Below are 24,714 nucleotides of genomic sequence, written 5' to 3' on the forward strand. Positions count from 1 at the left end.
CAACATTGTGAGGCTGGAAGCTGGATATGACCGAAGAAAAAAATTGTTGAGGAGAGTCCAAAGCAAGTATCAGTTTCTTCTTTGTGGTATTGTACCAAAAAAAAAAAAAATCAGATGATTGATACTTCATGAGCTATAGATAAGTCAATACAAAATATTTTTTTTTATTTGTGCTACCTTTATATCTTTTAAAGAAGAATGCATTGTTCAGTGCTGGTGGGAAGACTCTTTTTAAAAAAAAAAAAGCCATAACAACGGGAAATTGTGGCAAATTGTAAAGCAGGAGAGAATACTGCCAATGAATGACATTAAAGCTCATTTCATCTTTAATGAATTGTATTTCCTTCAGTTTTTAACAGTTAAATAATGACTGCAGAAAGTCATATCTTATCTCAAGGTACTGCATTGGTCTCAAATAATGATACTGACTCGCACAGGGGTCACCGTCTCAGCTGCAGAGTAGACCTGGGGGTTTCATGTTTACAGGTATCCTGGAAGCTAACCGGAATCTCATTTACATCCTTGGCTATCCGATGTTTTTAATAAAGTTACTCTGTGTGCGGTTTTGTCACTTTTTGAGCGCTGCTCTAGTCAGCTGTCATGATTTTACAGACATGTTTAACCTGTCACTCTGTTTGCTCACTGCATGCTTTAAGAAAACTATCATTGTGCCCGTCCCCAAAGAACACCGCCATCTTGTTTTGACTATTGTAGTCCTGTGTCCTTAAACTCTTTTTTGTGGACTCCCACATCAAAGACCATGTTCCCACTTTAAGATCCTTTAGAATACACCTCTGATTTCATTATTCTCAAAACACTTCCACCAACTGATCCAGAAGTTGTCATGTCCTTGATATTAAAGCAAGGCTTAGACACACTGGAACATCTTAACACCAGATCAGTGAGAACTCCTTCTACCTTCTTAGTCCATTTGGCCTCCTTTGTTCTGAAGAGGAACTTCTTCTCTTTTTATTGACGTACACTATCTCCAGATCTCTGCTATTGGCACAAAAATGACACCTAGCTTTGTCTGTCTTTTTGTAGATCATCTGGAGTAAGAGACACAAACAACTTTTCTCCCTTTTATTATTTCTTGGAAGTGAAATATTGATGATGTGTTTTTACTTTGGAAAGGACCTATACCCACTTTATTCAAGGTTTTACAAGGGAAAGAAATGATCTTGACATAAATGTAACTGAAAAAAAAGTCCTCTCTTCCTCTCCTTACACCAAACCTACGGAATGAAATACACTTATTCATGCAACAGGTTTTCATCCAATTCCTTTAAAAAAAAAAGGTCTACAAGTTAGTCAAGTTGTCAGACTGAAAGAATGTTCTTACTAACTAATACATCATATAAATCTAAGCCACAGATTGTCACAAATATCAAAGATATCATTCTTATTAATGGGCACAATCTTCAAAATGATCATCAATTAAAAAATACTTTTAATCATCCAACGATGGTGACTTTGAAAAGGGAAGGATAGTTAAGGAACAAAACAAATCAAAGCAAAATGTAAAATGATTGTGGGTGCTATGGGGTTGCTCTGGTAATTCTATGGGTGGCTTAAACAGCCAGACGCCCCTCTCTGCTGCAGCCATGAGGATGTATCATGAAGACTGTTCTTAAGTTAAAATGAGGAAAGGCTACAGACAGATAAGCACATAGAAGGAAAAATGCCTAGAGGAAAAAACAAGATAAGGAAAGAAGGTTAAAGGGGAAATGGGTGAAATGTGTTTTGTATAATTCAAAATAATGAGCATCTATCATCATCTAAAAATTAAATGTTTGTTGTGTCAGACAGTTCAAAAGGAATGGATAAAGTGTGCAGTCATTTCTTTGAGCTTGTGGAATAAGTAGCAGTGCTGATAATGAGACGATCAAACTGTAATCTCATGAGTCATAATAGCTGTTGTTGGGTGATTTCTTGCTTTGAATTTAAAATAGAAGAGATTCTTACACAGGTCAATTACAGAGAGTCCTTTCATGACAGACATTCAACATTTAATACCTCACCTCTTTGTGATTTAAAAAAAAAACCCTCTTGTAGCTACATCACATGTCCACAAGATGTCACTTTTCTCAACAATATTGTCAGCCAGCTGTTTCACACTGAACCATTTGAATAGAGAAAAACAGACATATAAATGTAACGCCTCGACGATGGTGAAAGTCTTTGTTTCTGTTCTGATCAGAATCATCACCATCAGATGAGGTGCTGCTAACCAGCATTTTAACTTGTGCATTTAACTTTTATTTCAAAGGGAACAACTCTCCTCTGCAAAATGTATCACTTTTAATTTATCACAATTTTTTCACAAGGCAAAGATAAAAAAAAAAATTAAAAAAAATAGCCTGAAAATATTTCCCACTATCACCATGGTCAACAACGGCTGAGTGTTTTAATCAGGGTAACAATCGATTCAGTGTGTTCCCACTTTAAATGCCCTTTCCCCCCTGAATATTCATTTTGTCCCTTTTTGAATATACCATACAAAAAAAAATGTAAAAAGAAATTCTGTCCTGCAAGGGGAACAGAAATTCTGCTATCTGCGGAGGCCATGGATTATTTATCATTGATGATTTGTTTTTCATTGAACACTGAATGCTCCTAAACTACATTTGTTTGACAGGTTAGTGTACAAATGTATCAACTGATGTTTTTGACCACGATTCTCAACAAATAGGTTAAACGTATTTTTCCAACGAAATAAATTGCTGAAAATAATCACATGTAAAAATATCAAATAAGTAATTGTACACAATAGTATTTTAACTTTTGACACATAAGCCATCTGCTGATAATATTACTTTGAAATTAAAAAAAGAATGAACTGGATTGCAGTAGTTTTAGGAAATGACCTGAAGAAAATATGAAACTTTCTGTTTTGTAATTCCAGTGTGACAGGAAACCACGAGACACAACACTAATCCATATTCCAATAACAAAAGGAAGGAAAGGCACTGCAAATATTGACAGTAACTATGATGCTACCTGTTTTGTTTGTTGTCAACCGGTTCTTTTGAGAGAAAGCTATAGAGCTAATATTGTATTAGACTCTAAGAGCACACTTTTGGACCCTTTCTGAAGGGCTTCTGGCTGAACTGGTGTCCTTTGGGTATTCCAAAATGCATCAAGGTCTGTTTTTTTAGACAGTGGCAGAAGAAATACTCTCACCTTATACAAAATAAGATTGTCTACATGTCTCTGTAAAAATACTCGTGCATTAATAAATCTCACAGGGTGTGAGCGTTGAATGGAGTGGTAAATAACTACTGAAAGACAAATGTTACAAGAGGCCACAACTTGAGGATCACAAGCAGTAAAGGGTTGAAAACTAGACGTGCAATGTATTTTAAAAGAATATTAGAATTCAATTCAACCAATTCTGAATCAAACTAAGTGTTGTAGTAAAACCAAGAGGAGATCATGTACGTGTGATGTGAGTTTGATAACACTACAACATGTTATAGTATATTTATGACTTATTTTACTGATAAGAAATCCCTAAAAGTACATGAAAGCACATTTTCCAAAGCTATGTGCTGTAGCTTATACAGCAGGAAGACGGTGTGCTTTTTTTTAAAAGGGGATTTTATTAAAAAGTATTTTTAAAAATCCTCAAATTTATATAAAAATATTATTTTCCAAACTGAGAAATGTAGTATGAACAACGTGATATCACTATGTGTAAAAATGATTTTGATGACACCTCTCCTGGGTGAAGTTATTGATTATTTTGTTCGGTGTTGTAATTTGCAGACGGTCCCTCAGTCTTGCTCCGCGGAGAGGCCGATGGAAGGTCCCCAGCGCGGAGGAGGAAAAACCCGGCTGTAGCTCGCCAGTCTACCTTGCTGGGATTGCAAAGAGGTGTCGGTTTTGTAAAAAAAATAATGTTCGGCTGATGAGTTACTGATCCGGGAAAGCCGAATCAGTGAATATCCTTGTAACTTCACCGCCGTGTGGAAGTGTTGGGTCTCTGACAGGAGATGGGCGTTGCCCCTCCAGCCAAATGTCAGATTCTTTGCCTGACACGCCTCCGAAAAGGAAAGCGTCATGTCAACCAAACTTGAGAAGTTAACCATCCATGAAAGACCCACCCTAAACGCCCACAAGCCCTGTTTTCATTCGATTAACCCTCAGTCAATCAACTATATCCCAAGCGACGTCAGCAGCAGCAGCAGCAGCAGCACACCGGGGCTGAGGAGTGGGTGACGAAGAGCTATCACCACCACCAGGAAAAAAAATATCAGGATCACAAAATGCACGGACTATAAGGCTTCATTTGACTGTCATTCGGAGCTTTTGGTGTTTTTTTTTCAGGGTTTGGGTGCCGGTGAACTGAATCGGAGAGCACTAGCTGAACACAATGAAGGTCCTCTGTCAGGCTCAGCTTTCTCATTTTTAACCAGTTGGCTGCAATTCCAGGGATGCTAGTTGAGCTAACGGAGCTAGCTCACAATTAGCCTGCCCATTTAGCCACACACTGGTCACTCGTCGCCTCCTTCTGCAAAGACATTACTTGCTTTTGCGCAATTCAAATCGATAGTTTTCTTTCAGGTCGTTAAAAAGGATCCCTGTTGGTTGTAGGTCAGAGGCATTGGGTCAGCTTGTTTGCGCTCGGTACATGGACAGTTTGACGGGCGCTCGTCGTCACTGCGCGGGCGTACAGTGCTGCTGGTTTCGGGGCGGCTAAGCTCAGACTCGGCCGGGCGAACCAGCAAGAGCGATCACACACATTATGTGGCAGTGGCAGCTAGTTGTGTCCCACTGTCTCTGGGACCGAAGTTGGTAGTTAAAATCCTAAAAGAGCGACAGGTTTCCGGGGGCTACTTGGCCAAAGGGGTTTAGAAAGTGTTGGCACAGTGGACATCCATCAACTTGTCGCGTTAGCCTCATTTTAGCTTCAAAAGCTATCCTGCGAGGCAGCGTTTCCCCCAGCTAGTTTGAGCTTTTCTTTTTTACGAGAGATGCATGAATTAAAATGGTAACTTCCATGTCGGACTGACATATTGGCTGTTTGCGGACATAATGCATTGCAAATTATCCATGTTCAGCTGCCACTCGCTGTAGGACTTGCACAGGACTTTGAACAAGCTGTCACATATTCTATAGGCTACTTTGGCAGTCAGTCTTACCATCTGCAAAGAAGGCCAGATCCTGCACCAAGCAGCAAGCCCATCAAGGTCGATTATCTTGATACCGCACTTTGAAAACGGACTGTTTATTTATTTGATACTTTGAGAGAGGTGTAGACTAACCCAACCTTGTCAGACGGGCTTTTCAGCTCATGCGGTGATGACTTTAGACTCCATGATGGCTTGTTGCCTGAGCGAGGAGGCGAAGGAGTCCAAACGCATCAACTCTGAGATCGAGAAGCAACTCCGGAGAGACAAGAGGGATGCAAGACGAGAACTGAAGCTTCTGCTGCTCGGTAAGTCTGCATTATTCTCCGGGTTTCATTACAGACGGTCTCACCTTATGTCTACCTGTGTCACACACTCAAAACCAGCACGGTGCTAAATCTCTGACTTGGAAGGTTTGCCATGCAAAACACAACCATGACTGCACAAGCCACAAGCCACAGTAACCTGGTCACCACAGGATTTGTATGCAATGTGACATGCAAATCGTAATTCAGGTGTGATTTACATTTGGTTTTCTATTTCGAGGGAGTCAGCGTGTCACCGTTTTTAATGTAAAAGTAATATGACATTGATTAGAAGATTATTTGATGTTCTTTCTTTACCAGCTATGACTTTTACATCTCACAACACACAAGTTGAAAACTGTTTTTTTTTTTATAACAAATAACACAAAAACTTACAATGAGTGATCTTATGTTGTATATTTTTTACTCTGTTTACCCAAAGGTAAAGTTGGACATTAGTAATATTTACCTTTATGCAGCACATCACTTTCATGCTTTGCATTGAAACTTAAATTGCGTTGTCCCTATTAAATGAATACATTCAAAGTGCTGTCAGAAACATTAAGGCATGTTCTTAATTATAGATGTAGAACTTTGAGTTTGGCTTTAACAAGCAGCTGTTAACAGACCTCTCTTATTTATACCAACCCTGTAGTCACTCTCCACTTTACTGTAATTTTATCTGCCTGTAAAACATGGCTTAGATAATGAAAAAGAGTTGGCTTTAATTAAGTCTGTGAGAAAGGGAGACAATGTTCTCCTGATGGCTGCTCTAGAAAAGGCCTCTTTGAGAAAGAGCGTTTCTCTAGAGAATAGACTTTGCCATGCACAGACTCATTTTCATTTGTTAAGAGCAGCAGAAGCGCCATTTGACAGTTTGATGCTGTACATGAAGAATCAGTATTTTAAATCACAAGTGCAAGTTAAGGGGGTGAGCTTGCAACAGAGCAGCAACATTGGAACTAGCAGGTATTTAATATTTCGCCGTAGTGGTGCTTGAACCTCTCTGTGGTTTGTTGTTTCATGTGACTGAATTCACACTTTATGCTTTTAAGATGCACTTACTCAGAGCTGCAAGAACTTAGCACTGGAAGAGGAAAGAGCTTATGTAAAAAAAAAAAAAAACATGTTGCTTGTCTCTGATTAATCACTGAGATTAAGTTTAAAGTCTAAAAAAATGAAGACGAAGTAAATGGCACACGTAAATTTAAATAAAACAAAAATACAGCACAATGAGCTGTCAGTCTCCCTCTCTTTTTAAAGTGTGAGGAGGACACTGATGTAGAGAATCAAAACGTGCAAAAACAAATCACACTTCTAGCTGTTGAGGGGTTTAGCTGATTCTTCATTGGAACTGCATGATCTGAGTTGACAGGTTGACAAGTGAGAGCTTTTGAAGATGAACAAAATGTTAGTATCAAATGTGTTTTTTTTAATTACTAAAGGGGTTGCACAATTCATTTTGAACAGGTTGCATTGTTAAAAAATTCATTGTCAAGTTTGGTTAGACTGAAATACTAACATTTAAGATTGAGAGGTGACCCTTTTTTACAGGGTTTTAATTTGATCACAGCGTTGGTCCGTCTGTGGGCTTGACTCACATTGTGTAGAAATCAATAGTGAAGTGAATAGACTGAGAATGTTTTCTTATTTGACAAAACAGTTCTTGATTTTGTTAAATTTTGTGGACATAATATTCAGTTAAAAAAAGCTTAATCGCAATATATTGTATCACAATTCTCAGCACATCACAAAGTGTTTAAAATCCCAATAATATCGTATATTGACTCAAGTATTGGGATAATATCGTATCCTCAGGTGATTCCCTCCCCTGATAGACCAAGACAGGTTAATGAAAGAACCTAGAGTAAGTATGTTTAAGTTTGCTGCAATGCAACACACTGTTTCCTCTCTGAGTGCATAGTATATTGTTTCTGACTGAAGATTGTGATGTGTGTTGTAGCCATTCTGCTACTTTGTGCTGCTCGAATATATAAAAAAAAAAAAAAAAAAAAAAAAAACTTGAAAGGTTTACATTTGAGTGAACTGGCTGCTGTACATGCAGAGACGATAAATCACCTGCCCCTAAACGAGTACTCTCAACTACTTTGACAGATAATCTCACATAACTAGCCAACAGGTTTTCAAGGTAGCTTCAATGTGTTTCTACTCCCCACATCAGTGGAGCTACTTCTATAACTGGCATATGCTGTGGCTACATATGCAAACTTTCCATATGGGATGTTTCCTCTCAGTTCTTTAATTTGTTGCACATAAATGCCGAAGTGATACTTTGGATGGTGCGTTCCATTCACCTCAGAACGCGGAGGTGGGAATGACATCACTCCTGAGTTTACGTCGTTCCAGTTGCAAGTTGGCAACAAGTCGGACAAGCAACATGGATGCCTCCAGTAGTACCTACTGCAGTAGTTTTGTTAGCTAATACCTGGCGATAACAACACTGTGAGAGTTTGCGCAAAAATGAACATGACCTCATATCCACAGATAGAACTTGCACGATACTATCGGTGTGATTGATTTATTTACACTAAGTTGTTACTGAACACAACAGGTACAGCTTAAACGTTTCTGTTGACTTACGTAGCAGCAATGTTGGATTTTTACTCACTGTACTGAAGGTTCTCCGAGTTTCCAAGTTGGAATTCAGACGTCAGGGAAGCGTTTTGATGATGTATCAGACCGGGAACTAGGAATGTCCGACTGCCAAGATCTAATGGAACGCATCATTTGGACTGAAAGGTTGAAATACCAAAATGACATGATCACATGAAAAACAAATAACCGATGTCGGTTTCTTTATACCACGCAGTCCTACTCTGCTAGAAAGATACTGTTTAGTATAGTGCTATTGCTATAGCTTAACATGGGCTGCAGGCAAGTGCTATATAAATAACGTTTAATATTATTGTATTACATTCACAGTGTAAAGGGAGTACTTTTAATACTACCCCTGAAATACATTGTAGCACAGAAGAGCTATAAGCCGTTTCACATATGCAGCACACACAAAAACATGTAGATGATTTCAGGAGGACTGCTCCTGATATCCTCCCGACCTTGATGTTTACAGATGCAACTCACAGCGGGAGACTATCCCTGTCAGACGAGGGGGGGGGGGTTTCTGCTGAGGCAAGGCGTGACGTAAAAAAACAACAACGCGGAAGCAGCGGACAAACAACAGGGACGCTATACGATGTTCTAATGAGAATATTTGCCTTTATGTCAATGCTACGTGTTGTTCAATGGAATGACAATGTCAACAAAGGAGTGGAGAACAACATACTGACGAACAGAAAACATAATGCAGCCGTTTAATGACATGCTCGGAGATCGTAGCTGTGTCATGGATACAGACAATGCACTGTACACCCCCTCCCGCTGGCTCGAGGGGAATTCTCCAGATACTGTCCTTCTGTGTTCTCACATCAGCTCACTCTGACTTGCTGGCAGGAGAAACTCCGGGTAAAATCAGAGTGAAAAATGTGGCTGTTTCGTCTGAGACATCCTGCACAGTTTTGGGTTGTTTGGACACATTAAAACGTCATTAGTGCCATCAAGCGGATAACCACTGAACTGACCCAGGAGTAACATTTCAGGAGCTGTGTCATTTAGGCAACTTTATAAAAGGCACTGCTGCCGAGTAGTGTTGTCACGATACCAAAATCATGACAATAGTTTAATAGTTGAGTTTGATAGCCTATAAAAACAATATGCAGAAATGACAGTAACTGTAAGTCTGTCACTTTATGATTAAAAAAACTAAAACCCAGGATTATTAGTCTCCTCCCTTTAGCACCGCACTAAAGTAGAATTAACAAAATACAGCTCCTTATTAACAGAGGTCTCAGCTCTGTATGTAACCTGTTGCTCTTTGAATTCCTTAAACAACTTGGCATGTTTATTGACAAGATGCTTTGCCAAATTGGACATGTTGGCTCCCCTGGTCTACGTGAGTTTAAAACGTTGTTGAAACATCGTTTACTCGTGGGTTCTGTGGGGTTACTCTGACTGCTTACTGCGATGTAAGCAGAATAATGCCATATTTCACTCGGTACGTCTTGTATGTCAACAAGCCATGGACGGTCGGCAAGACTAGCATCTGAAACTTTGTCAGCCACGGCTCTGGTTCTGCTTGTCAACATGACAACTGTTTGGCACGCCCACAATGCCTGCAGGGAGTGAAAGCAGAGAGAGAGAGACTGTTGCACGTGGAGAAACACTGCTCTTATTAAACACCGTCATTCATAAAGTTTCTGTATTAATAAATGGTGGAGTTGTATCGTTTTCAACAGCTAGGTACCGGGGTACTTCTAGTATTGTTATGCAACACTACTGATGAATATCATCAAAAGATCACACAAGCTCAGAGACAAGGGGGGATGTGGGGCGGGGCTAGCTGTGTGAGTTGAGAGGGAGGTGTGTGTGTGTGAGATGATAAAACTAAAGGGAAGCAAGATGAGCAGATTTTCTTTTGTAGTGCACATAGAGGCTTCATTCAGCATTAAACACAGCCTGTTTCATAACCAGTTTAAAAAAAACTCCACTTAGCTTGATAAAGCTTTGGGGCCATGTGAAGTATTTAGGGGGGAATCCCCCCCTCCATTAAAAAAAAAAAAAGAAAATAAATAATAATTTCAGGTCCTGCTATAGGTATCAGTTATCACATTCAGCTTGAGTTTCTCTTGTTTTTTTTGTTGCATTGGTAAGAACATTGAAGTGTTGTTGGACAGTGATCTTGTCTCTGTTTTGCTTTCCTGCACACAGATGGTGACTTTTAATAAGACATTCCTTCTCTTTCTTCTCAATCCAGTTGTTTTATGAAAATATTAAGATGCTAATATTGGGCTTTTTATTTTTTCAGCTTGTGGTCAGACTACGTTTACATTTTGTGAAACAGATAGCTTCAGTGTAAGTGGAATTTGGTTTTCCTGCATCATGATCGGTGTCTTTGGATCACCTTTGACCTCCACACATGTTTTTTTTGTATTTGGCATGGTTTGTGGGGTGTCTTGAATCTCCTTTATATAGAGATGGCCTGTGATTTAAAAAAAAATTCAAATGGGGGGTGCCGGTGGCCTTGTGGGTAGTGCGCATGCCCCATGTTTGGAGGCTGTGGTCCTCCAGGCAGGCGGCCCGGGTTTGGAGTCCAACCTATGGCTCCTTTCCTGCATGTCATTCCTCTCTCTTTCTAACTGGTTTCGGACTCTGTCCACTGTCCTGTCTCTAAAATAAAGCCAAGAACCCCAAAATAACCTAATTATCACATACCTTTAAAATGGTTTGATTTTACATTTTTGTCACTATTACTAGGGTCACTGGTTTATCAGAAACCATGGAATGAAATGGACGCGCAGTGGGGTCTGCGTCCTCACATCGGAGAGACACTGAGAACATGACATCAACTTTAATGACTGTGGCTGATTTTCAGTCATTTTAGTCAGATACAGAAAGTAATACAATATGTACACATGGTACATGGTAGAGTGCAGTACTAACATGCACATGAAAAAACCCTTCAGAAATATATACCAAATATATTACCATATTCATATTATATATGAACTTTGATCTATTTTTGTCATTTAAAAAGATCCTGCTAGCTGAATTATGCTCTTCTTTTGAACCGTATCGAACACAGCTTTCGTCTTGTGACAGCTCCCAATTATGAACAGCAGAGAGGTGTGCACTTGCAGCCGTTAGAAGCCAGAGTCATCACAACTTCAAGAGCACTTTCTATGCACTTGAACCAGCTAATACTCAGGCAGCGAGGGATATTTACCTAAACTTGGAGCTTATAGTCAGGATACTGCATATATACACACAGTGAGCACACACTTCATCTGTCAGTGTGCACACTGTCAAACAGGTCCGTATTTTCTGGGTTAATGAATGTTTGTTTTTTGGCAACACCCAAGGATGTCTCATGCACAGAGCCTACCTACGCCTATTATAGTTTCTCTCAGCAAGTCTTACAGTAAGTCAAGCAGATAAGCCCTGTGTTCACCATATTTATTTGTATCCCTGTTAGCTGCTGCCAAGGTAACAACTGTTACGGCAGGGTTTTGTAGAAATAAAAAAAAAAAAAAGCAGACAGTACAGACAAACAACCCCCCCCCCCACACACACACACACACACACACACAGGATAAAATGACCCGAAGAACCCTTGCAAGAGTGTGCTTGCACAGTTGCATCATGGGCCATCACTGAGCTGCCCTATAGTATCTAAGCTATCCTCACAGGCACAACGGCACTCATGAAGGCATCCCCTCTACCACATCTGTACCGTACGTCTAACGGTGCTGACTGACTCTTAGCTGAGGTTCATGCTAATCACCACCCACCTGAGCTTATTTCCCAGAAACCTTTAAATTGCCAGACTCATGCATCCTGACCTGGAAGTCCTGTGTGACTCTGCCAACTTACAGTGCTGTGCAGGAGTTTTACCCAAATACATGTTTATTTTGCACAAGTTTTCTGCATGTTAAACATGTCACCCACAGTGTCAGTGGAGTACTGAAAACACTTATCAATACATTTCAGCCAGGAAACCTCTTCCTGTGAACAGGAAGCGTTGATGGTCCAACATTATATTTAGTGTGCTGGGTATTTGGGTGCTGTAGCTGTATCGCTAAAATGATGAGTTGGCTATTTTGGCTATTATGTATAGCTGTTTTTAATTGCGATCCATGGGAAGTTTGGTAGAAAATTAGTTATATATTTTTTCTAATTTCAAAGGGTGTTCTTAAAGGGATACTTCCCCCATTTGCATTAAGCATTGTATCAGTAGTAAATTGGAATGGTTGTGCATCCAGCCCTCATTTCCCCCCCTGAGACTGGAAAGTTCTGTATTTCTAAGTCTGAAAAGCGTCACTGGAAGCTGTTGTGGTTAGCGGTGTGACACTACAACGCTAGTTCCTCATATTTTCAACCACTGAAGCTACAGACCACCGTGACAACAGCAACCGTCTCGCGGCTATATTGCTATATTGCTGGTCGGCGGCGGTGAGGACGAGGAGACACAGACATAGAGTCCCTTTTCTGCCAGGAATTTCCCAGATCAATTCTGGAAGAAATCTCTGAATCAGTTGAGGAAATGGTCTTATGTGTTGAAGTAAATTTGTCTGTAAATGTTTTTATTACTATAGTTCTACTGCTATACTTTATATTTTGGAGAAACTGTATCGATCAAATTTCCCTCTGGGATTAATCAAGTATTTCTGATTCTGAAATAAAGGACCTTAGTGGGAGTGGCCTGCGGTGCTGTGCATTCTGGGATTTGGTGTCTTTCATCCACATGAGCCAAAAAGACACTTTCTGCCTTTTCACGGCCAAGAAGGCACCAACTTCAAAATTTATTTCACATTTCTACAACATATATGACCCAATGTCAATACAGATTCATGTTTCAACGGGTGAAGTATCCCTTTAACTAGGAATCGCTAAGGCAATGGAGACAACCAACCGGGCTCCACCAGCCAGAGCTACTCTGAGGCCATGTTTCAGGACATTAAATAAGTGTGAGGGAAGAGAAGAGGTCTACAGGCCAAGCTAAAGCTAACTCCTCATCAGCTATCTCTACCCAGCATTTCCGTGGCCAATGGTCAGTCTGTGGCAAATAGGATAAATGAGCAGCAGCTGCGGATCACCTCCTCCAAATGGATTATGGACAGCAATATTTTTTTTACAGAAACATGGACAAAGCGTGGCGTTCCAGAGCAAATGGGACGCAGCGCTCTCGATTTGGTGTCTTTCATCCGCATGAGCCAAAAAGACACTTTCTGCCTTTTCTGGGCCAAGAAGGCACCAACTTCAAAATGTATTTGAAATTTCTACTATATGACCCAATGTCAGTACAGATTCATGTTTCAACAGGTGAAGTATCCATTTAAGACTCTTGTATGGATGTTTGCTTACTGTTGTAAAAAAGTTGAGTTTTCTTGACAGTTGACCACAAATACACCTCTATCCCCATTCTCTGATTCATCACGGATAGTTTTTGTCATTTTGGGTTGATTTGAGATTCTCTTTTTTAAATATCACAGTTGTTGCTCCTGCAATGACTCACTGAGCTAAAGACAACAACAGATGATCAGGGTTTCAGTTTACAAAATGCTGCGAGTTGACTCAGGTATTATCCTGTAAAGGAAGTTCCAGGACTTTGTGGTGAAATGGTGACGCTTGATTCCTTGTCAGGCATCACATGACTATGGTTTAGTGGTCATTGGGTTATATTCAGCAATGGGTATATTATGCTGTGAGACTTACAGTAGAAGAACAACTGAAAAAGCCCCCAGACCTACATGTATAGTAGGTGGACATTGCAGGGTTTATAATGTTTTGATACTCAATGGCATTGTTTCACGTTGCCTGGGCTTGGGTTAAGTTCATCTGTGCTGTGCCAGGGATCCCTACATTCCCCCCAGAGGTCTACATATGCAGCTTTAAGGTTTTCTGTTTGGAGATGAGAAATGGAGTTTCACAGTGTAGTTTGAAGGCAGAACAGGTACAGTAGGTGTTTGTAGTTCTGTGGCTCTGTTGGTTGGGCAAATAGATGTAGACACACCCAGAGTTGAAGCAGTCATATGGCAGGCAGGCTTGTGAAACTCCACAGTGCTTCTCATGTCATCGCCTGTCTCGCTCAGTATCACTGAAACATGATCCCATTACAACACCTCATATCACTTCATGTTCAGATAAATGTCTGACATCTATGGAAGGGTATAGGTGAAACACAGACCTACGTCTGTTTTGTTTAACAGATAAGAGATACCTTGTGAACTCAAGATTAACACTGAAATTCTGGAAGAGGTTAAGAGATGAAATTTGCAGGTGTATACTTCATGTCGACTTTCTGTTTTATTTTAATTATATGGCTGTGTTCCACGTTACTGACAGAGATCACTGAATCTGCATCTTTTGGAAATAAATACATAATATATACAATTTCAAAAATAAGACTAACTTTATTAATCAAACAGCATTTGATGGGTATTGTATTTTATAAAGTGACTCTAAGATGCTGTAATGATCCTAATGGAAGAACAATGAAATATCTACTTTGTAGCACTGATCGGCCTGTTTGTTTGTATTTGTATGCATATGAAAATCAAACAGGTCTGGATACTTAGGAATACAGAGAGCTCTTTGTATGTTTACACAGCAACACAAGGCGAGTTAACAGCTAAGTCTTGGACTAGGAAGAAGGAAGTGAATGTGAGGACGGATCACAACTAGTCAAGGGACTGCAAACCAAAAGGACCTTTGTCCTGTGAAAAATAGCAATGTTTCAGTATTTTGATTATGTGCAGGAGAAAAAAATAAAATAATTGATTTGACATCAAAGTCAAAATATTCAAGTTTAAAGAATTTCTTGGCCTACTTTTCCTTTATTGACTTTGTACAGAACTGTCCTTCTCGTTCTCTCAGCAGAGATCTAGATGTGCTCTCACAGTCGACAAATATCTTCAACACTTTAAAGCAAACCCAGAAACTCTGACTTTTTCAGACCGTCTTTGCAGTGAGTAGATGTGGATGTAGCTCAACATGTCATGATATAGATGTTACAATTTAAAGATTGGTTTTGCCCTCTGCAGTCTTTCGGCTTCTTTTTTTAAGATGTTTTTTTTTTCTCTAAAACTGATGACATCAGCTAAACATAAGTACAAAGCTTCATAATTAGTAAGACCCACATGAGTCTTTGCTCAGGTATGAAGTTTTACTGCTCCGACTCACATGTTCTAATTTCTTGTAAAAATATAACTCATACCTAAACTTGAACAACACAAAGCCAAAAATGACAAACATGCAAGCTAAACGGAGCCGTGGTATTAATGCCTGTTTGTGAAGGCATTCATCAACACACTTTGTTTGACAGTTCTTTTCAATTTAATGAGTATATTGTATACATTAAAGATCATTTGACAAAATAATACAACAGAACCCCAGACTACTTATTTCAATTATGTAAAAAGTTCAAGTTTGAAGTTTAACATTCATCTGAATTGTGATCGAGGGCTAAATGCAGCCCTAGTTGAATTCCATAACATTAAAGGGTGCAATCTCTTCTCATTAGGGCTGTCAAACAATAACTTTTAAATAAAGCAATTCAATTAACTTCAATCATTCATCGCCATTAATTGCTTGTTTAAAATTCCATTATTTTGCATTTAAAACAGTTTTTTGTTTGGATTTGAATTTGAATTGTTTTGCTATCTTCAGGTTTACCAACGGTTCCCAACATTTTTGGCAGATGGGAGTATTTCCAAGCCCCCCAACCCTTAGCATAAACATCAACAAATATCAACATATACTAAACACACTGTCTGTCACTATCTTTGCTAATAAATACCTTTTATTTGTAGAATTGATCTTAAACACTGGCTGCAAAAAGTACATACTAGAAGTTCGGTGTGTGACAACAAGTGGCTTTAAAGAGGAAACAATTTAAAGTCATACTGTAAAGTCAAACTTCCATGCTGCGGCAACCACCAAAGTATATTTATTTATATTATGGCAGCTTAGGAAAATTTCCTGACCAATGGAATCGCCTTTGTCCCAGTAGGCTACTTTGCACGTGTGTGTAGTAGTAGTGCCTGGCGCATGTCCTGCATCCCTTACTGTCTATATTGGTTCGATATGCTAGATGTCATTAATCATGCTCGTCCACAAGCAGATCACAACAAAACGCAAAAAACATATCACAAGTTGTTTTAGATTAGATTTTTACTTTATTAATCCCCGCAAGGGGAAATTTCTGACTACAAAAATGCCTGTGGTCTTTGCCAGAGTTATCAGCAGTTCTATCTGCTTGGGGAGCGCTGTGTCCCGTTTGCTCGGGAACGCCACGCTTCAACCATGTTTCTGTAACAAAAATATTGCTGTCCATAATCCATTTGGAGGAGGTGATCCGCAGCTGCTGATTTAATGTCCTGAAACATGGCCTCAGAGTCGCTCTGGCTGGTGGAGCCCGGTTGGTTGTCTCCATTGCCTTAGCGATTCCTAGTTAAAGGGATACTTCACCCGTTGAAACGTGAATCTGTACTGACATTGGGTCATATATGTTGTAGAATTGTGAAAAACATTTTGAAGTTGGTGCCTTCTTGGCAGAGAAAATGCAGAAAGTGTCTTTTTGGGTCATGTTGATGAAAGACACCAAATCCCAGAATGCACAGCACCGCAGGCCACTCCCACTAAGGTCCTCTAGTTCAGAATCAGAAATACTTTATTAATCCCAGAGGGAAATTCGATCGTTACAGTTTCTCCAAAATATACAATATAGCAGTAGAAATATAGTAATAAAAACATTTACAGACAAATTTACTTCAACACTGGCAGAAAACAGACTCTATGTCTGTGTCCATAGGCAAACAGTGAGAACACTGACACTACCAGTCCGCCCCAGCTGGAGCCGGCCCCGGCTCCTCGTCCTCACCGACGCCACCAGCAATATAGCAATATAGCCGCGACAATAATATTGCCAACAAGCCGGTCTTGTGTCGTAGCGGCCCCGGCGGCTAGCGACGGCCCCGGCGTCCAGCGCCCCCAGCGGCCGCAGCAGCCAAAACACAAGACCGGCCTATCGCAGCAGCCGTCTCGCCCCTATATTTATATTTTTTCGCCATTATCAGCTTTCTCCATAGAGCCTGTTAGCATAGCTTCCAGGCAATATGGCGGACGTTTAGTTTAGATTCTGGGAGTGAGTTCCCACCCACTGATCTGTGATTGGTCTGTAGCTTCAGTGGTCGTATATATGAGGAACTAGCGTTGTAGTTTCACCCCGCTAACCGCAACAGCTTCCAGTGACGCAATATGACGATATTTGCGTCACTGGAAGCTCCTTTTCAGACTCAGAAATACAGAACTTTCCAGTCTCGGGGAAATGATGGCTGGATACATGACCATTCAAAAATACTACCAGGTTTCTAATGATACAAAGCTTAATGCAAATGGGTGAAGTATCCCTTTAAGAGCAGGAGGATGGTGATAAGGTAGTCCAGGTTTTGAGCTCTGATGTCTAGAAGCTCCTGACAATTGAAGGGGACTTATACAAGGCTGTTCAACTATAAAACAAATGTAGGCGCCTATTTTAGTAAAATTAAGTTTAATTGAGAATTTAATTTACACTTTGAGAATCACCTCAATGGGGCATTGAACCGGTTTGTGGTTCAGCTTGTATTGGCTCAACACCTTACTAAGACACTTGCTTTCTACGTTTGAGTTCCTTAATCTTCTTGCATGAACATCAGGAAGTTTTGCAGCAAGTTAAGGTTGAGCCTTTTTTTTTTACTCTTTACAGACGAAGATCTCTGAAGTATTTCCTTGAAGTATCTCTTGACGTTTATCATTTAAGTATAGATATATTTTTTATTTCCACTTATGCATAGTTTGACTGTCCTAATTGATGTATATAAAATTCTATAAACTAAATCTGAACGTTGTTGAGTATTGCTTTTGTTAAATCAGTCATACTTAATATTAGGGGTGGGAATTTACAGTGATCTAAATGCTCAAGTACTCTCATAACCTTACGAACGAGTATTCACTGGTTTAACATTTTTTACACATTGGACACATACATTCTGGTGGTCCGCTATATTTTCTGTGATGGGTCGCTCAAAAGCACTGTGTCTCTAGCGGGCTTATTATCCCAGTTCCGAATGAAATTAGGAGTGATGGTAACATATGACTCGGTCCACAAGTCTGTAGTAACAGACACTTTTGATCGCACAATTCTGCTGCATCTTTTTCTCATAGCTGTTGTTAGCCGTGATGGTGGCTCCGAATCAACATACGTCATCAGCAGGTGGAAGCTTTCTCCTTTCACGAAACTTAATAGGAGCATATCTCCAGTCACTGTTGTTTCGTGATTAGCTTCTCTAGACATCTTTCTTTGCTCTGGTATCATCACAACGACGTGCTAATGATGTGAAGTGAGACTGCCTGTTGTCTGTCTCCGTTTGTTTTCTCCTTCTGCTCGAAGAGGTTAATGTGGCTAAACACTAGGGATGCAACAATACAGTCAGCCCACGGTTCAATATGTACCTCGGTTTTTTGGTCACGGTTCGGTTCGGTTCTGACAAGCCGGGCCGTTAAAATGTTTCCAGTGTTAAGCGTTTTAGGCAAATTTTATAGAACATCAAGGGATTAAGAAAGAGAGCTACTTTTTTTCTCATTTTAAAACTATTTATTTTACTTTGAAGCAAAACAAATTCAGGTGCTCTCCTTTCAGCCTATTGCAACGGTCAGATTAGATTTGAACATGAAGTAAACTACAATTAGCTCAATGAATGTCAACAAAAAAGTGCATTGGTGGCATACTGTCATATTTCTCTTTTAGTTACGATTTTCGCTTCTCTCTTAATGTTCAGTATTGTAAATATTGAGTATTAACAGGAGCTCAAACGATTTAAGATCATTTCAAAAGACATCAAACCTCACACTGAAGGTTCAGACGTGTTTTATGACCACTTTAGAGTTTTTAATAAGAGCAGTGAGGGTGATGCGTAGACGCACAGACAGATGAGCATTGGAGCAGTTTGAAAGACATCAGTTAGTTAACAGACAGCAGCCTACTAATATTTCTATGATATGCAAGATGAACGTCACATATCTTTCACTGCACGTTATCATTGTCTGTTTTGTTTTTTAAATGCGCCCTCGTCTTTGGAGTAATGTGTCCCTAAAGAGTTACAGTAGCTGCCGTAAATCAATTGTTGCTTTGATCTGGCTCGCTGTTCCCGCTACGTGTATGTTCAATAAAGCTGGAGAGGTTACACATCTGTGTAATGTTTATTGCTGTCTTACTAAGTATATTCAGTAAAGCCTGGTACACACTACGCGATTTTTTAAAATCTTAAACGATTTTGATAATGTGAGAGACCCCACACATGACAACAATCCTGACCGATTAACAGTTCAGATCTCATAGTGTGTGGTGTGCCACGAGACGATCAACTCAGCACACCACACACTAACTGATTCATTCCCCCGACAACCAAAGTCTCGACTCTCTCAACTCGTAATCTCTCGCGGTGAAACACGAGTAAACAAACATGACGGGCAAGCTAAATGTGGCTAGCTGGTACATCCATTACGGTCACATTTTGGTCTGACTCCTTTCCTTGTCAGTTGGATTGTGGTTTGTTTTATAACTCGTGTTGTTGCCACAAATCAAAAAGTTTGTCCTGAATTCATGACATCCATTTAACTTTATACTTCGCGATTGCTGTTGTCGCCATGGTAATGTTTGTTGTGCTTCCTGCTTCAGTCAGCTTGCCTCCCTATTGGCTATTGTTACGTTCCATGTGACAATTCACAGAGTCCGTGCTCGGCCGTCCTCGGTGTTCTCCTCACACCACAGGATATCCGATCGTAAATATTGAACACGTTTAATATTTACGATTTCGAATCAGGGCAGCCGCGATTGTCTTTTTTTCCGAGCAGATCGGGGAGGTTAAAATCACTCTTAACACACCCCACACCAGAGGAGAATCTGGCAAGATAATCTTTGGAACATCAGATAATCGGGCCTTTGCTGACATTGATCGGAACGGGGGATAATCGGGCCCAAAATAGGCCCGATTATCTTGTAGTTTGTACCCTGCTTTAGGCAACCCCGGAAAGTTAGGTGACACACTAACGCTCACTAAGTTGAACTATTGTAGCCTATTACAACATGTGCGCACGAGTAATGAAACTTTACCGGAGTAATATCGTCAACAACGACAACTGGAGTACTCTAGTTCTCCCTTCCCAGTTTCCTACTTGCTGTCCTATCGAATGAAGGCAAAAAGCCCCCAAATTCACCTTTTAAAAAAAGACGGTTTCTTGTAAAAAGTTCTTAAACATTATCTTTTTGTACTTTATGGAAGCTAAAAAAATCCTTCTTGTTGTGATGTAAAAAGCAAAGGAACATCTGACTAAAAAATGTTAATACTATCTAATAATTACTATAAAAACTAAAAACGACTTAATGACAAGCACTGAGATGTTTTCCAATTATTCAATTTGAAAAACTGTAATTTTTCATGTGTATTTTAAAGGGTTAACACATTTTGCTACAAAGTTCCAGTGCCCAGTAATAAGAGGGGAAAAACATGCTGATGAGACTCCAAAGAGAACGTCCTTTATTTGCTTTCAAAACTTTATAATTCCCACAGGCTGAGTGTAGAGGATTGGCTGAGGACATTGTGGGATTCAAAAAATGCTAGCTGAAGTTGCATGTTCAGCTCAGACTCTGTGGAGGACTACTGAAGCCCATCAGCTGGTGTTTTCTGCCATGTATTTGCTAGTCCAGTACAGGCGTTGCCATGGGAACTTGCGCTACCCCTCAGGAGTAGCTCCAGTGGATGTAGATCGGCTCGTCCGTGAGAAATTCTCCTGCTTGGTTTTCCAGTTCAGCACATCAGAGAACAATGGGATCTGTTGAATTAAGATGATCATGCCTGCAAGACAGGCCCCCTCTCCTCTGGTTGTGTGCTTTAAGAAAAATCCATGCACACAAAATGAATAGCTTTGAACTATTTTATTTCTCTTCTTGTCAGTTTTGCGTTTCTGTACTTGGCAACACAGACTTTAAAAAAGGAAACCCGGGGAAATGACTCTGAACGTCTCACTCCTTCTCTCCCCTGTAACACTCTGTTTAGTCAATGAGAAAATGAACTCTCCAGTGTTTGGGCTTGAAAATTGCTATTTATAATGCTCTCTCAAAGATGTACTCTGTCTGAAGGGGAAACTCTGATGTTGCCTGACCTGCTTTGCACAGTGAGAGATCCTGTCTGGTTGAAGGGAAGGCAGCGCTCAGGGCTGCTCCTTTACTCTACACTGACCTGAGCTCTTCAATCAGCAGCGGTCAAACCTGAGTCTTGTCATCCTTGGAAAGACATTTGTACTCTGCCTTGGGAATACCAGCTGTACTTTATAAAACAAGCACATTCCTTCCTCTAATCAGCAGCTTCATTACTGCTCGGACAATGTGGCTTTGACTCCATTTTTGAGTCCCTTGTAAAACACATAATGTCCCTTCACTTTTTGGCAATGCTGTTGGGTTGGCTCCAAGGATAGTCCTTAGCCACTCTGCCCCTGGAAGAACTCAAAGTATGAGATTGATTTCCATACGTTTTTGAGCCGACATTAATATAATCTGTATAGTTTCATGATCTTCTACTTTTCCTGTAGCATTGCCATTATCTGTGACTTTCGGACACAATTATGCACACTGTTACTTTTGTCTTTTTTTTTTTTTTTTTTTTTTTCTTATTTTAAATTTTGGTTCGAAATGAATTCATTCAGTCATTCATGAATTGCCAAAATTATTTAATTACTACTGATGCTCTAATTTCTGACTCAAAACGTACTTTGAGTCCGGTGCATATTAGCAAGTGTTTGTATATTAAAACTAGTGATGTTTCCAGCAACTCATTTTCTCCGCTTTGGTATCATCACAACGACATGTGCTAACAGGGTTAGCAAATGATGTGAAGTGAGTCTGCCTGTTGTCTGTCTCCCCTGGTTTCTCCTTATGCTTTAAGCTCCTGTGTTTAATGTGGCTAAACATTGAACTTCAACTCACTGCACCCGCTACCTGTATGTTGAATAAAGTGGAAGCTGGAGAAGTTACTCCCCTGTGTACTGATTATTATTTTCTTACTGAATATATTCATTAAGGCAACCCCAGAAAGCTAGGTTACACTTTTAACGCTAACTTAGTTGAACTATTGTAGTAAATACCAACGTGTGCACGAGTAATGAAACATTATTCAAGTAATAGCGTCATGAACAAGTACCCATGAGTAAGCATACCCATCCCTAATGTTTAGCACCATTTATTTAAAATAGTCTGCACGTAAAGACTTTCAAATTGGTTTGTAGAGTGTGGCTAATGTTAGCAGTGCTAGCACCAGCATCCTTCATTCCTCGTTGCAAGTTAACATCCACATGCCTGTGCTCGTTACACATTGCTCCGGACGAGTGGTTTTATGCCAGTCAAACCTGACACAACCAACATACAACTGAACTTAATCTCCATTCACAAGATCAAAATACTGCCACACTGTGCTGCTCCTATGAGATGGTATCCGTTCACTGTGCTTGTTTGCATCCAGGTAGTAGAGCATTATGACAGCATCCATTACGGTAAGTGGAGCTACAGTCCCAGCTAGTGGCAGGCAGTAGTTTACAGTTAAGACATAGCATTCGATCCGCATTGCAGACCTGGAATGATAAAAAATATTAATAGTTTGTTAAATTGACTAGAAATCCACATGCTGACTTCAACAGTAGTCCGCAGTCGTGCACATACCTTAGGAAGATCACCTCCCATTAGTGAGGTAGTAGAGTGGGAAGTGCTTTCCTACGTGATACAAACTAGGATGATGCACGAGAATTGTGCTGTTTTGTTGATGAATGCTTCCATAGCACAGAAGGAAAGCAGAGGTGATAAATATATTCCTAGTCAAATAATGCTATAAGTACCAAATCACTTAATATCATACCACGACCCACTCCATTTGCACTTTAAGGAAAGGTGAAGCATGTTTTGTAACACTCTTAACAAAAATGTTTAAGGAGAAATGTAAAAGTTTGTGGAAATGTAATTTACAGAATAAAGCTAATTAATGTTGTGGGCTACCCTGCGATTCCTATCCCTGGTGCTAACATGCTATACCAACATGTTGTAACAGAGTGTAACAGAGGAGTGAAAGGTAGAGAGCAGAGGACATGTAGCTGATAGTACAGTGACTCAGGATTGAAGTTTAGAGAAGTGAGATGAGTGGTGCAGAGCTGAAGCAGGGTTGTAGAGGGAGAAAACAGGAGTTGGACTGGGGGCGGAAGAGAGGAGGCGAACTATGTAGAGAGAGATAAATAGTGAAACTAGAGGTTGACTTTGGGTTAGACCGCTATCCTCATCCTTTAAATATTCTTCTTTGGTTGATAAACACAACATACAAACCCTTTGGCTTATATCCTGACTCTTGTGTCTCCTAAGAATACGGTGGTAGTTTTCTCATGAAATATATCCAGATACAGAACAAAGATCTAAGAGAAGGTGGAGTTTTGTGTATTTTTTTCTCTGCATGTGTAAGCAAGTTTTCTTCCCTATAACTATGTTTCTGTGTGTTTATGGACATGTGCATTTGCATGGTCACTGTGATACACAATTGGAGGTCTGAACTTGGCATACCCGGCTCTCTGTTGAGCTGAGGTGAGCTGTGCAGCCCTCATGTGGCTTTTCTGGGCTGCTCCACTTGCCCAGACTGTCGGGGTGAAACATTATGGCCCAAAAACAATGATTACCGGGTAAATTCCAGTGTTACATTTTACATCTCGGCACACTAGAACCAAGATGACAAGAGACTTTATCAAGACCACAATCCCAGAAACATTTGTTTATTACATAACTACTCAACCAGACATGCAACAGGAGGGAACTTTATTTGACCAAAAGCAAGAACCAACTCCATCAAGTGAACAGTTATGTTTCAAGCAATGCATGAAGGAAATTCACTTCACAGACATCTAACACAAGAAAACAAAAAAGTAGATTTACATTTTAAATAAAGTGGTATCTTTTGACTAGAGCCTGACTGATTAATCGGCCAGCCGATAATATTGGCCGATATTAGCATATCCAGTGACTATCGGTATCAGCTAATTTTATCGCAGATATATGCCGATAGTACTAGATTTATTCATTCATTCATTGTATTACACTAGCAGTTTTCTTTCACCAGCCGAGTGTGTAATATGATCATTCTCCAGAGTGTCAAGCGCTGATGGTCATACAAGCGCAGTTACTTTCTATTTGAGTGACCATCTTCATTATCTTTTCCACAAGTATTTGATTACTGCATTTGGGGGATCAACTCTATCTATCGATCGATCTAGATTAAACATACATCTAAGAAAGATATCAGCCGATATATCGGTATCTCATTTTTTTCCTCCTCAATATCGGGAACGGCCCCAAAAATACCACATCGTTCAAGCCCTACTTTTGACAGAATACTCTGAATAAATGTGTATATTTGTTTGCATACATAGATGTGTGTGTGTATATATATATATATATATATATATATATATATATATATATTTCAGTTTTAACCACAGACTGAAAGTATTAAAGGACAAAGCCTGAGTGATGTTACAGCAGGGGTGTCAACCTAACGGCAGCCTTAGAGCCAGAGCAGAGGTGGGTTTTAAGCCTCTTGATGAACTGTTACATCACACCCACCTGTCAATCATGTCAGCTA

At 39.9% G+C, this 24,714-nt stretch overlaps 1 protein-coding gene across 2 annotated transcripts in view; it reads left to right on the forward strand.

The window, feature by feature from the left end:
* Window positions 1-4,183: 4,183 nt before the first annotated feature.
* Window positions 4,184-24,714, forward strand: part of LOC132959914 (guanine nucleotide-binding protein G(q) subunit alpha) — a 36,628-nt gene continuing 16,097 nt past the window's right edge. Inside the window, exon 1 of one of the 2 annotated variants that reach the window (XM_061033144.1) lies at window positions 4,184-5,440. In XM_061033144.1, the coding sequence (XP_060889127.1) occupies window positions 5,305-5,440 (136 nt within the window). In that variant the 5' untranslated portion in view covers window positions 4,184-5,304. The remainder of the gene's footprint in view (window positions 5,441-24,714) is intronic. The other variant, XM_061033143.1, reaches the window with a different exon arrangement.

Source organism: Labrus mixtus, chromosome 3, assembly GCF_963584025.1.
Source record: "Labrus mixtus chromosome 3, fLabMix1.1, whole genome shotgun sequence".
In the NCBI taxonomy this organism is placed as follows: Eukaryota; Metazoa; Chordata; class Actinopteri; order Labriformes; family Labridae; genus Labrus; species Labrus mixtus.